The following is a 13,349-nucleotide window of genomic DNA, read 5'->3' on the forward strand; positions in this document are numbered from 1 at the left end:
GGGCGGGGGGAGACGGTGTAGAAGCTCAATATAGCAGCTAAACCAGGCCTGGGCCAACTGTGGATCAGATCATCAGTTTGCTCCTATGTAAGTTCAGGTTGAAGCTGAAAAAAATAAAAATAAATGGAAAGGTCACCAGAGACAAAACATGGCTGTGGTTATACCCCACCTGTATTTCAAGCACAGTGAATGTCAGAAGGAATTCTGGAACTTGCTCTTAATCATAGAGTAGCTAAGGCAAAAGGAAGCAATAATAAATGAAAGGGCTGAAAAGAAAATGTTGAAGGGTAGCTCAAGAAGACAAAGTAAAATATAGCGAAATGGGCAAAGATCCAGAGTTAAAACATCAAACAGGAAGAACAGTTACAGCGTATCTAAAACTGATGAACTGGGGAAAAAAATACAAGCCTTGAGTTGCAAGCAATACTGAAAGATTCTCTGGGAAAACTATTAAATGATGCAGGAAGCATAAAAGAAGATGGAAACAATACATGGAGTCACCGTGTTAAAAAGAACTCGTTGACATTTCACCGTTTCAGGAGGTAGCAAGAATCAGTGGTGCTGAAGGAAGAAGTTCAAGCTGCACTGAAAACATTACCAAAAACGAGACTCCATGAATCGATGGATTCCATATCAAAATGTTTCAGCAAGCTGCTGAAACACTGGAAGCAACTACTTGTCTATGCCCGGAACCTTGGTAGAAATTGGAAGCGCTCCATACTTGTACCCATTCCAACGAAAGATGGCCGAACAGAATGCGCAAGTCACAGTACAATAGCATTGATATCACAAAGAAGTCCAATTTTTCTGAAGATCGTCCAACAGTGGTCACAGCAGGTTCAGGATGGATCAGGAGAGGATGTGGGACAGAGGGGTCTTTGCTCAAAGCAGAGAACACAAGAAATATATTGGCTTGTATTTTATTGACTGTACCAAGGCATTTGGCTTGGTGGATCGTAGCAGATTATGGATAGCTTTGGGAGGAATGGAAATTCCAGAACACTTCATTATGCTCCTGTGGAATTTGTACCTGGATCAAGGGGGAGTTGTGCAAACAAAAGAAGGGAAATCTGCATGGTTTAAAATCAGGCATGGCCTGTGTGATCATGAGGTGTCGATAGGATCAGGTATTAGGCATCAAAGACCCAGAACAAAAAATCATATCATTGGGAATGAGGGGGAGTGCAGAGTGGAAACCCAAAGCCCATCTGTAGGCAATTGGACATCCCCTTACAGAAGGGTTGTAGGGAGGAGACGAGCCAGTCGGTGCAGTGTAGCACCGATGAAACATACACCTTTCTTCTAGTTCCTAAATACTTCCTCCCCACTACTATAATGATCCCAATTCTACCTTACAAATCTGGCTAGACCAGAGGATGTACACTGGTACAGATAAGAGCTGAAACACAGGGCAAACAGGACAGATAAACCCCTCAGGACCAATAATGGGAGTTACGATGCCAGAGGGTAGGGGGAAGGTGGGAGGAGAAAGGGGGAACTGATCACAATGATTGACATATAACCCCCTCCCTGGGGGACGGACAATAGAACAGTGGGTGAAAGGAGACATCAATCAGTGTAAGACATGAAAAAATAATGACTGCTAATTATCAAGGGGGAGGGAGGGAGGAAAAAATAATGAGGAACAGATACCAAGGGCTCAAGTAGAAAAAAAATGTCTTGAAAATGATGATGGCAACATACGTACAAATGTGATTGACACAATGTTTGTGTGGATTGGGATAAGAGCTGTATGAGCCCCCAATAAAATGATTAAAAAAATAAAATTGGGCAAGGTGTGAGTCCAGATTTTGTCCTCTCACCATACTTATTCAATCTGTGTGCTGGACAAATCATCAGAGAAGCTGGATTATATGACGAGTGCAGCATCTGGATTAGAGGCAGACTTATTAACAACCTGCAATATTGCAAATGATACAGCTGTGCTTGTTGAAAGTGAGGAGGACTTGATACATTTCCTGATGAAAATCAAGAATTTCAGACTTCAATTTGGAATACGGCTCAACGTAAAGAAAACCAAAATCCTCACAACTGGCCCAATAGGTAGTGTGACGAATGGAGAATAGATTGAAGTTGTCCAAGATTTGTGTCCTGCTTGGAACCACAATCAATGCTCATGGAAGCAGCAGTCAAGAAGCCAAAGAGTGCACAGCATTGACTGAATGTGCCACACAAGACCTCTGAAGTACTGAAAATCAAGGCTGTTCATCTTGGGAATAAAGCGCATGTGACCCAAGCCCTAGTGTTGGCAATCGCCTCATGTGGGGCTGAATTGGACACTGAATAAGAAAGACCAAGGGAGAATCAATCCATTTGAATGGTGGTTCTGGCAAAGAATCCTCAAAGTACCACGAACGGCCAAAAGAACAAACAGATTTGCCTTGGAATGAGTGCAACTGGAGTGCTTCTTAGAGGCAGTGATGGGGAGGCTTCATCTCATGTGCTTTGCACATGTCGTCAAGTGAGACCAGTCCCTGGAGAATATCATGCTTAGTAAGCTAGAACCCAGCGAAAAAGAAGACGACCTTGGACAAGATGGATTGACACAGAGGCTGCATCGATGGACCCAAACATACCACTTGTGAGGGTGGCGTCGGCCCAGGCAGTTTTAGGGTCTGTTGTACTAGGTTGCTATGAGACCCCTGCCCGTTCTTAACAAGAGCAGTGACAACTTTCCCAGTTTGAAGCAGTAGAACAGATCATAATTGAATGGATCCACAGGTTTGACAGTATAAAATGTAAAACTTCTATACAACAAAAGTTTCCAAAGCAGAATTGCAAATGACAAATCAGAATATTTATTACAACTAAAATAAGAGGATATATATAAAGTACAAATAGCTCTCTCATATGTGAAAGAAAGATGTCACAACTCTAGTGAAAAAGCAATGAATATGATTTTTCTCACACAGAAGAAAAAGAAGAAACATGTAAAAGTATCCATAAATAAGTGCATTAAAATTAAAGCAGCATTGAAGTACTATTACATATCTTCTGGATTAGCAAATTATTTTTTAATAATACCCAAAGCTAAGATTTTTACAGTTAAACTGACATGTTTATATTCTGACATCCATGTCATCATGTAAGCTGCTACAAAAACCAAACCCACTGCCATCAAGTCAGTTCTGACACGTAGCGGCTCTTTAGGACAGAGTAGAACTGTTCCTTTGGGCTTCCAAGGCTGATAATCTTTAAGGAACCAGAAAGCTTAGCATTCTTCCATGGAGCAGCTGGTGGATTTGAACCGTTGAACTGTGCCTAGCAGCCCAACACATAAACCACCATGCCAAAAGGGTTTCTGTAACTGATAAACTTTTGAAATGATCATGTGCATTCTTCTCCAGAACCAAGAAGTTCCAGGTGCACTGGCCCAGTAATACTTCTTTTAGTAGTTTACCCCCAAGAACCTAATTTAAATAAGGAAGGAATTATGTGCATAGAAGCGCATTTGTTTCAGAATTTCAATAACAGTTAAAAGCAAATGAAATATTTTTAGCATGCGACACGAAATAACTTGACATATATATTCAGTAGACTGTTTTGTTAGCCTTAGAAGTTCTACGAATGAATTTACAGAAAGGTCTTAAATGTGTGGATATTCGGAGAACAGGAAGACAGCAGAGAGGTGTGGATCCTGGCTGCGCTGAGAAAGCATGCTTGTGGACAGTGAGTGGAGAGCGTTTTTCTTACCGTGATCAAGTGGATGTCTTCTTTTGACAAACGCTGTCCACTTTTGTCTTGTTGCTTTCCAAAGAGAAAAACAAAGTCGGTAAGAATGAGTAATGGGTGGCGTGACAGTTCCAGGTTGCTGTGGTAGATAGTACCAGATTTTGAGTGCCTGGAGTTAGAATGTTAGTCAAAAACAAGAAAAATGAAGACAAGTTGGAGCTTCACAAATTAACCTAGCAACTCCCCAGTGTGGAGATAACGCGGAAGGCCCTGAAAACACTTTGGGACGGCTGGGAGTGAGCCTCCGTGCAGCCTTGCCCCAAGAAGAGCAGATGGCGCTCTGTGACCTTGTGCACTTGTCTTCTCTGACCCTCAGGTTGCTTTCTTTAACTCGCACATCTTAGACGAGGTCATCCTAAAGCCCAACTCTTTACGTTCTTGCCTTCTGCCCCAGATGTGCAGCCAAGAATGGACCAGTGGTCGTTTCCTTACACCTGACAGCTGTAAAGTCTTCTCTAGCTCACTTTTTCTGCCCTGGCAAGGATCCAGACCAGCTATAAAGTCAGGAAAAAGAAAATGCAAGGAAGTCAACACTGCTCTGTTTCTAGTACTCGATAAAAGCTAAACCAACACACACATACACCACCCACCCTTGGAAAACTGTTTCCGGGGCCACCACCCAAACTCAGCAATCTGTGACCCTGGCTTTCTTTTTGGAACCTTTGGGAGGGGCCAGGGTCAAAGGAGAAACATTATTTTTAGTTCCCATGACTGTAGCCTTGGGCTTTCTCAAGGCAGCTAGTCGCTTTTGGATGATGGCCCATGCCATCATCCTGCCAGGATGGGGCTGGCATCTGAAAAGTGGGGACATCAGCCAGAGGCTGACGTTTTAGATGCCATTGCATGGAGAGGGACTCCGGCCTGCCAAGGGGCTCAGAGGAGCCGCTGGAGACACTGGCAGAACCCCCTCTCCCGTGTAGGAGGCCTGCCAGGCTTCCACCGGGAAGCTTAGTGCCTAAACAGAAAAAACAGTAAGGGTGTTCTGGCCTGGAAGCCTTATTCAAAGCAACAACGAAAGTATTGCCCTGCAGTGCTTGACTTCTGAACCTTTTATCTGTATGGCTTCTCAGACATTCGCAGGGGCACCCTGGCCTACGTCCTGCGCTCTGTGCCCTCCCAGAAGGGTAGGTGGAGAGACTCTGACTCAAGAGGGAAGCAAAACAACCACACTTGCGGGAAGCCCTTGCCGGCGTGTGTCTAGGCACACGTCCCGGCCCTGCGTGGAGGCGGAAGGGCACAGGGAGAGAACTCTAGCTTTTGTGACAGTCCTTCATTCAGGTCTTCGGTCCACAAATCTGACTGTTCCTAGCATGTGGTCAGCTCTGCTCAGAGCAGAGGAACTGCGGAAGCAAGTAAAGGAGACAGACTCTGCTTGGGCGTGCCCCCATTCAGAGACGGGAGGGAGAAGCAAACAAGCCGCCCAGAGAGGCGTCTAGCTCCACCATTTAGCAAATACACTCCATGAACACGAGACTTTGACTGCAATGACTCTCGGTTTCTTTATTCATAAAATGAGGTTAATAACTATATTCTGGGGATGTGTAAGACACAGAGACAAAGCACCCCGTTAGGATCTGGCATGGGACAGGTACTCAGTAACTGGTGTGTGCGATTATAATACAGGTGGGTTCTCTGTGAGGCTAAGATTCTTATGAACTTGCTCTGGAGAGAAGAGAAATTGAGAGAAAGACATGCAAGAGGCATGAGCAACCCCTTCCACCCCAATCCATTGGGAGTATTAAAAGCTTTTAGCAGAAAAACTAGTTCATTGGCTCCCGTACTGTCTAGACTCTGAAAAACAAAGCAAAACACTAACTTGAGTTCAACCTCCTTGTCTTCCGGAGTCAAAGGTGAGCTGTGGACACACGTGCTCCTACATGAGGACGAAGAAAAGATGCTGAGCCTTGGCAGTGACACGCTGCCATCCTAGGACATCCCTGGTTGGATAACAGTGTTGACTCCATTGCTAATGAGAATGTGGTACAGATTCTAAAACAGGGAGCTGTAAGGGTGCACCTTTAAGTGTGCGAATTGTAGCAGTGATTCAAGAGACATGACTGTCTTGTGTTAAAAGGAAACCGTCTATCACCCCGTGTCTGTAAGTTCTCAGAGATGCTCCTGCCCTGTATGTGCCTTTGGACCAGGTTGTCAAACCCAGGTACAGGTATTCATGATGCAGGCAAAAAACGAGCACAGTGCTTAACAAACCAAGCGCAGTGAGTCTGATGGTAAGAAGGACTAACCAAAGGCCACTCATGTTTTGTGTCGGATGTCTTACAGGTGGATGATTCCAATTGTGACCCAGAACTTCTTTCCCTACTCCTGGATGCCAAACTGTTGGTGAAGTGTCTCGCTACTCCCTTTTATCCCCGTATGATTGACCACCTCCTGGCCAGCCCACAGCAAGGGCGCTGGGACGCAGAGGAGCTGAGCAGACACCTGTGGGAGGCCGGCCATGAAGCTGAAGCCGGGTCACTCCTTTTAGCTGTGAGGGGGACACATCGGGCTTTGAGAACTTTCAGCACAGCCCTGAGCGCAGGACAGCACTGGGTGTGAGCTTGCCCGCAGTGGGTGCAGGTGCCAGTCTCCCTGGGGAGAAGAAAAGCCAGAGCCAAATGCTCTTCCCAGAAGCAACATATATGCCCGCTGATTGTTCCAAGTGATTGCAGCAAATTGCAAATAAAGCTGTATGTAAATTGTGAGCATGCTTCCATTTAAAATTTTTTTATCTTTCTTATAGTGACTGCTTAACATGCTGATTGGGAGAGAATCCTTTAACTGCTAAATAGAATTCAATTAATAATGTACCTAAGTGGCAGTTCAGAAATTAGCCCCGGGGTGGGGTGTGCAGTGGGCAGCAGTAGGATGGATGGTCTTAGGAAGAGAGAGCCACGGAGCAGTAAGTGGCCAGGGCAGCTGTGCAAGATAAGGAGAGCTGGGATAGGTTCAAATATCAGTCATGGGACCTTGTTCCAATTCTTCAACCTCTGAAAGCCTTAGTCTGTCATCTGTAAAAGGAAGGTTCTATCATTTATCGCACAAAGGCATTGAGTATTATATGAGGTGACGTGTGCGAGGCTCATGTCACATGCATAGGGAAGGCCCACTGACTTCACTCTCCTCGCTGGCGTTGTTGTATAAAAGAGCATGTACCAAGCAGGACTTAGGACCCAGTTCTGACCACAGCCAGGACAATATAACCACCTGAGAGTCGTGCTCACTTGAGTCAGGGCCACTTGGTATAACTTGCACAGATATTCAATTTGACAAGTTTTCATTTCTGTCCAAGCTTCCCAGCCAGCTGTGTTGCTTAGCAGAGCCCGCACACAGTCTCACCCCACTCTTTGTTATCTGGAATGCATTTTTAATAAAGCCCACTGCCATCCAGCTGATTCGGGCTCCCAGCAGCCCTCCAGGACAGAGCAGAGCAGCTCCACCGGCTTTTGGAGGCTGTCACCTTCATGGCACCGACTCCTGCCTCGTCTTTGTCCCACGGATCAGCTAGTCGGTTCAAAGTGCCAACTCTTTTATAGAAGTCCAAAGCTGAGTCTACTGTGCCTCCAGGGCTCCTCCAATTCTTGATATATTCAAGAAAAGTCTACCTTGATGGAATTATTTTGCTATGTCAGAGTAACTGAATGGAATGTCACCAGGCTCACTGTAGGCCTTTGCAATAGATCACATTGAACCTGGGAAAGGCAACCTGGTCTACGTGTTTCCCTCTTCCCCTACCCACCACTGCCACACACACAGCTGATTGGGTCAACCCTCAACCGGGGAATATCATGTCACCTAACAGTCTACCAGCATCAGCATCATTATTGGATTCACTTCATGTCTAGTCCTATAGATTAGATTAGGTGGAGGTGCAGAGCTCTATAGCCAAATATATATACATACATACATACACACACACACACACACACACACACCATCTTTGTAGGAGGCTCATCTGTGTATCACTCACTCCTAACTTTTGAGCAGTTGTCTGACCTATGATTGAGTTTCTTGTCAAACCTTCAGCAAAACCTAGAATTTAGGAGTCACGTGCACAGGCCTCTGAAATGCAGTGAAAACGGGGGAAATATTTCCCATATTTGGTAATATTTCTGCAGATATGCCCATAAGGCTGAGAAGGTCCTTTCAGAATTTTGATGGTACCTGCTGCATCATATGGCATTGATCATGCCACTCCCAGGAAGCAGGAGTGTACTAGCTTGGGTGTTCTCGAACCTTACAGCCCAGCACCATCATTTCAGGCAACGGAAAACCAAGTAAGCAGTATTCTGAGAGAACATAGTACACATATTAAAGGATTCCCTCCAGAAATCGTCAAATTACAGTGATTCTTACACTGGTTGGGCCTTAGAAATTTGCCTTTATTGCTTAGGAAACTGAGGCACAGAGGGCTGAAATGACTTTCTCAAAAACAACAGTGAATTTTAGGTTTCCACACTCCAATCCACCAATTCACAATACTAATTAGGAGGGATCCCTTGGTTAAAACAGTCCTGTGTCCTGGCTTTATGGGAAATTATTCAACGTTTGAACACTTTCTGTTTATAAACATGAAAAAAAGAAAAGGATACAAGAGTTTACTCCAGATTCATACTGATTGCATAAATAAATAAATGTTCTTATTTATGTGCGTATTTATATGTTGTCTGTTTTGTTGTGAAAACTTTCCCATTGAAAATAAGCAGCTAATTTGCATGGAGACTTTCAAATATGAAGCATGTTATTTCCAGACAAGATAAATTAATTTGTAAAAGCAAGACCAGCATTACAAAAAATACTAATGAGAACACTTTGAACAGAGAATAAACTAAGACTGCAGATGGACATACAGGACAACCTCTGGAAATCAACACAATAAAAATAGTAGTCACACAACACACAGAGGAAGAACAAAGGAACCAATGAAACCAGCAGCAGCAACAACAAACCCACACAGAGCAAAATGACAGCCGCAAACCTGCACGTGTCGATAATAACAATGTCAATGGATTAAATGCACCAGTCGAAAGACAGAGTAGCAGATTGGATTAGGAAACAAACCCACCCATATGTTGCCCACAAGAGACACAAAGACAAAAATAGACTAAAAAGCAAAGGATGGAGAAAATTTTTATCAAGCTAAAAGCAAGTAAAAAAAGCAGGAATGGCTTTTATATGTATGTGTGTATCTATATGCACATACATAAATTAATCATTTTATTGGAGGACTCTTAAACAGCTTATCACAATCCTTACATACATCCATTGTGTCAAATACATCATTTTCAAAACAATCTTTCTACTTGAGCCCTTGGTATCACCTCATTTTGCCCCCTACCCCACCCACCCTTCCTCATGAACACGTCATAATTTATAAAGTATAATTTTCTTCATGTCTTAAAGTCTACACCAGGGGTCCTCAAACTTTTTAGACAGGGGGCCAGTTCACAGACCCTCAGACCCATTGGCTGGCCAGACTATAGTTAAAAAAAACAAACAAAAACTATGAATAAATTCCTATGCACACTGCACATATCTTATATTGAAATTAAAAAAAAAACCAAAAAACGGGCCATAAAACATCTGGCGGGCTGAATAAATGTCCTTGGCAGGCTGCATGTGGCCCACGGGCCATAGTTTGAGGACACCTGGTCTACACTGACCGTTGTCTCCCTTCACTCACTTTTCTGTTGTTCGTCCCCCTGGGAGGGGGTTATATGTCGATCATTGTGATCGGTTCTCCCTTTCTCCCCCTACCTTCCCCTTCCCCTTCTGGTATCACTACTCATTATTGGTCCTGAGGTGTTTACTTGTTCTGGATTCCCTGTGTTTTTCCAGCTCTTATCTGTACCTCTGTATATGTGCTGGTCTAGCCAGATTTGTAAGGTAGAACTGGGATCATGGTAGTGGGGTCGGGGAAACATTAAAGAACTAGAGAAAAGTTGTATGTTTCCTTGGTGCTGTACTGTACCTTCACTGGCTCATCTCTTCCTTGTGACCCTTCTGTGAGGCGATGTCCAACTATCTACAGATGGGCTTTGCGTCTCTACCCCACCATCCCTTTTATTCACATCAATATAATTTTTTTGGGGGGGTCTTTGATGTCTGATACCTGATCCCATCGACACCTCATGATCACACAAGCTGGTGTGCTTCTTCCATGTGGGATTTGTTGCTTCTCCGCTAGATGGTTGCTTGTTTTATCTTCAAGCCTTTAAAACCCCAGAAGCTATATCTTTTGATAGCCGAGCACCATCAGCTTTCTTCAGCACATCAGGAGTGGCAATATTAACCTCCAATAAAATAGATGACATCAAGACAAAAAAACACCATTAGATACAAAAAGGACACTACATAGTTAAACAAATAGAGCCAAGACATAATTATATTAAATATACACACTCCCAATGAAAGACCCTCAAAATAACATTAATCACAGTGTTGAAGAGAAAAATATCATAATACTAGGGGATTTCAGTACACCACTCGAGTAAATACAATTCTATCAGGAGAGAAACTCAAAGAAACTCAAAGACACAGAAGAACAAAGCAATTAGCTAACAACCTAGATAAATAAGGAACATTCCACCCCATGTATTGTTTTCCAGTACACAGAGAACATTTTCCACATATGTGTTAGGCAGAGTTCTCTTTAGAAACAAAACCACAACACTTATGATTATATATATATATATGTGTGTGTGTACGCACGTGCATGCACGCATGCTAGAAGGAATATAACAGTGAGAAGGAGTAAAGCAGCTAATTAGTCCATGTAGTAGTACAGAGGGCTCATTCAACTCACTTTTATGGAATAGTTAATATACTGAAAGTCCTTCAACTCACATGGGCTCCTGGGTCCAAGGTCAAGGAAGCAGAAAGCTGAGTCCTCCCTTGGGCAAGACAGGCAGAGTCTGCCTAAGGCAGCAAACAGCAGGGTGGGTCAGTGACAGTCCATAGCTCGGGAGCTTAGTAAAACAGGCCTGGATGGGATATTGAATTCAAGCAATACAAGGGAAGAGGATCCACCAGCCTCAAGCTCAAGTGATGTATGCACCAACAGCGTGGCAAAGCAGGTCTTGAAGGAGCCTCAAGCTCTAGAGACAGGATCCATGAGCTGGCTTGGCCCATAGTTGGTGTAGCTCACAGATTGAAGCAAAGAACTAGCTAAAGCAGCAACACGCTTGTCCAATCAGATAGCGGTGACGAGGGGCAGGGGCGGCAGGACTTGCATAGCAATTTCTGTCTTTGTCCTCCAGTCAAAATGTGACCTGATTAATCCTACATGTTCCTATTGGCCAGATTGGCCCAATAAACCTAACTATCACATGTTAGGCCACAAAGCAAGCCTTGATAAATTTTAAAATATTAAAATTTTACAACCCATTTTGTCAGACCACACTATAAAACTAGAAATCAGTAATTGAAAAAACAAAGGCCAAATGATAATAATAATAATAATAATAATAATAAAATTCTTAGGGAACAACACAGTACTTTAAATGACTGAGTAATAAAAGAAAGGATGAGAAAAAATTTTATATCCTTGAAAAAGTGAGAATGAAAATACAAGATACCCAAACATTTGGGGAACCGTGGAATTAGTCGAGGGCAATTTATAGTAATCGCATATATGAAAAAAATGGAGCAAAATCAACCTTAATCCAACATCTTCAACAACTTGAACAAGAGTAACAAAAACTCAGAGCCACCAGGAGAAAAGAAATCATAAATAGTAGAGCCAAAATAAATGTATTGGAAAAGAGGTTAAAAAAAAAAGTTTATTCTTTCAAAGTTCATTCATTAAAAGGATTAACAAAAGTGACAGACCACTTGCAGACATAGCAAAAGAAAAGAAGTTACAAATAGAGATGAAAACGGTGATATCCTGACAGAACCAAACGAAATCAAGAGAATAACACAACTACAAAAGACTACTCCAAGAGGTTTGGAACCCCAGAAGAAATGGAAAGTTTTGATCATCACACTATCCACCCAAATTGACCCAGACTGATATAAAGAAGCTTCAAAAGACCCATAACAAAAAAGAAATAGAACAGGTCATTAAAAAATTCCCAACAGATTAAAAATAAAATAAAATCGATAGTGAAAAAAAAATTCCCAACCAAAGAGTCCAGGATCTTATTGCTTCGCTGGGGAATTATACCAAGTATTCAGATAAGAATTGATACCAATTTTACAGACTATTCCAAAATATAGAAAAAGGCAGTATTTTATGAAACAAGCATAATCCTGTTAACCAAACCAAGCAAAGACACCCCAAGGACAGAAAACTACAACATCGTGCATGAAGATAAATGCAAAAATACTCAAAAATATCCTGGTCGATAAATTTTTAAAATGAAAAAAACAAACAAACCACCATGATCAAGTGGGATTCCTACCAGGTACACAAAGATGGCTTAACATTAGAAAAACAACAACCAATATAATCCACCACATTAAAAATAAGAACCACATGATCTTATCAATCATCACAGACAAGGCATTTGACAATACCCAACACACATTCCTGATAAAAGCATTCAACTAAATAGGGAACTTCCCGGACATGATAAAGATCACATAGGAGAAAACAACAGCTAACATCTTGCTCAAAGAAGAAAAACTGAAAGCGTTTCTCCCGTTAACGGGAACCAGACTAGGATGCCCAGTACCGCCACCTTTATTCGACGTTGCACTGAAGTCTTAGCCAAACCTTTAGACAACAAAGAGAAGCCAATGGAATACAGCTGGGCAAAGAAGAAGTGAGACTCTCACTATTCTCAGAAGATCTGTAGAAAACCCCAAAGACTCAGCAAAAAAATATTGCTGGAAACAATTGAAAGAGTCAGCAACATGACAGGATATAAGATTAACATGCAAAAATCAAGCAGATTCTTGTATACAAATGATTCGAGCTCTGAAAAAGACATAAATAAAACAATACCATTTACAATTGACTAATAAAAGATTAATTACTTAGGATCATTTTATACCCAGCAGGATGCAATCACAATGTATCCTGTTACCAGTTACTCATGGGAGAATCTTATCAGTCTTCCTCTACTTAGTTACCTACATCCATGGAGTAAAAGGCCATTTGGTGGGAATTGCAGACATTGGCTAGAAGGAGCACATTAAATAAGTCACTGCCTCGGAAAACCCACACCTGACCCCATGTACAAAAATGAACTTAGAAATAACCTAACCATAGAAACAAAAGACTTGTACACAGAAAACCACTGAACACTATTACAAGAACCCAAAAGAGACCTACACAAATGGAAGAATATCCCATTTTCACGGATAGGAAAGTTTAACAATGAGTTAGTTAATTGTGCCAACCTGGCCGATAATCACATGTGGGGCTAATTGAAAGGCAGAGGGATAAGTGGGTGGTAAGCTTCACCTTTCTAGTTCTCGGGTCTCTCGCTTGTGATGGTCGCACCAGGGTGCAGCTGCCTTAGGATTAATGTTGGACTTGTGGGCTTTGGCAGCATTGGGTTGGGATGTTTTCGTGGTGCACACTTTCTTTACATAAAACTCTCTTATACATGAGTTGCTATGCATTTGTTTCTCTAAAGTACCTAGACTAA

The 13,349-nt window shown here is 42.5% G+C and overlaps 1 protein-coding gene across 1 annotated transcript in view; it reads left to right on the plus strand.

The window, feature by feature from the left end:
• The window catches only part of NBAS (NBAS subunit of NRZ tethering complex), a gene marked incomplete at its 5' end in the record, with an annotated part of 394,305 nt that extends 387,850 nt beyond the window's left edge, over positions 1-6,455 (plus strand). The window contains one exon of the mRNA XM_045286598.1: positions 6,034-6,455. Within this exon, the coding sequence (XP_045142533.1) occupies positions 6,034-6,309 (276 nt within the window). The remainder of the gene's footprint in view (positions 1-6,033) is intronic.
• Between the last annotated feature and the right edge of the window lie 6,894 nt (positions 6,456-13,349).

Source organism: Echinops telfairi, unplaced genomic scaffold (assembly GCF_000313985.2).
Source record: "Echinops telfairi isolate 266 unplaced genomic scaffold, ASM31398v2 ScPeMD7_9;HRSCAF=40, whole genome shotgun sequence".
NCBI classification, from domain to species: Eukaryota; Metazoa; Chordata; class Mammalia; order Afrosoricida; family Tenrecidae; genus Echinops; species Echinops telfairi.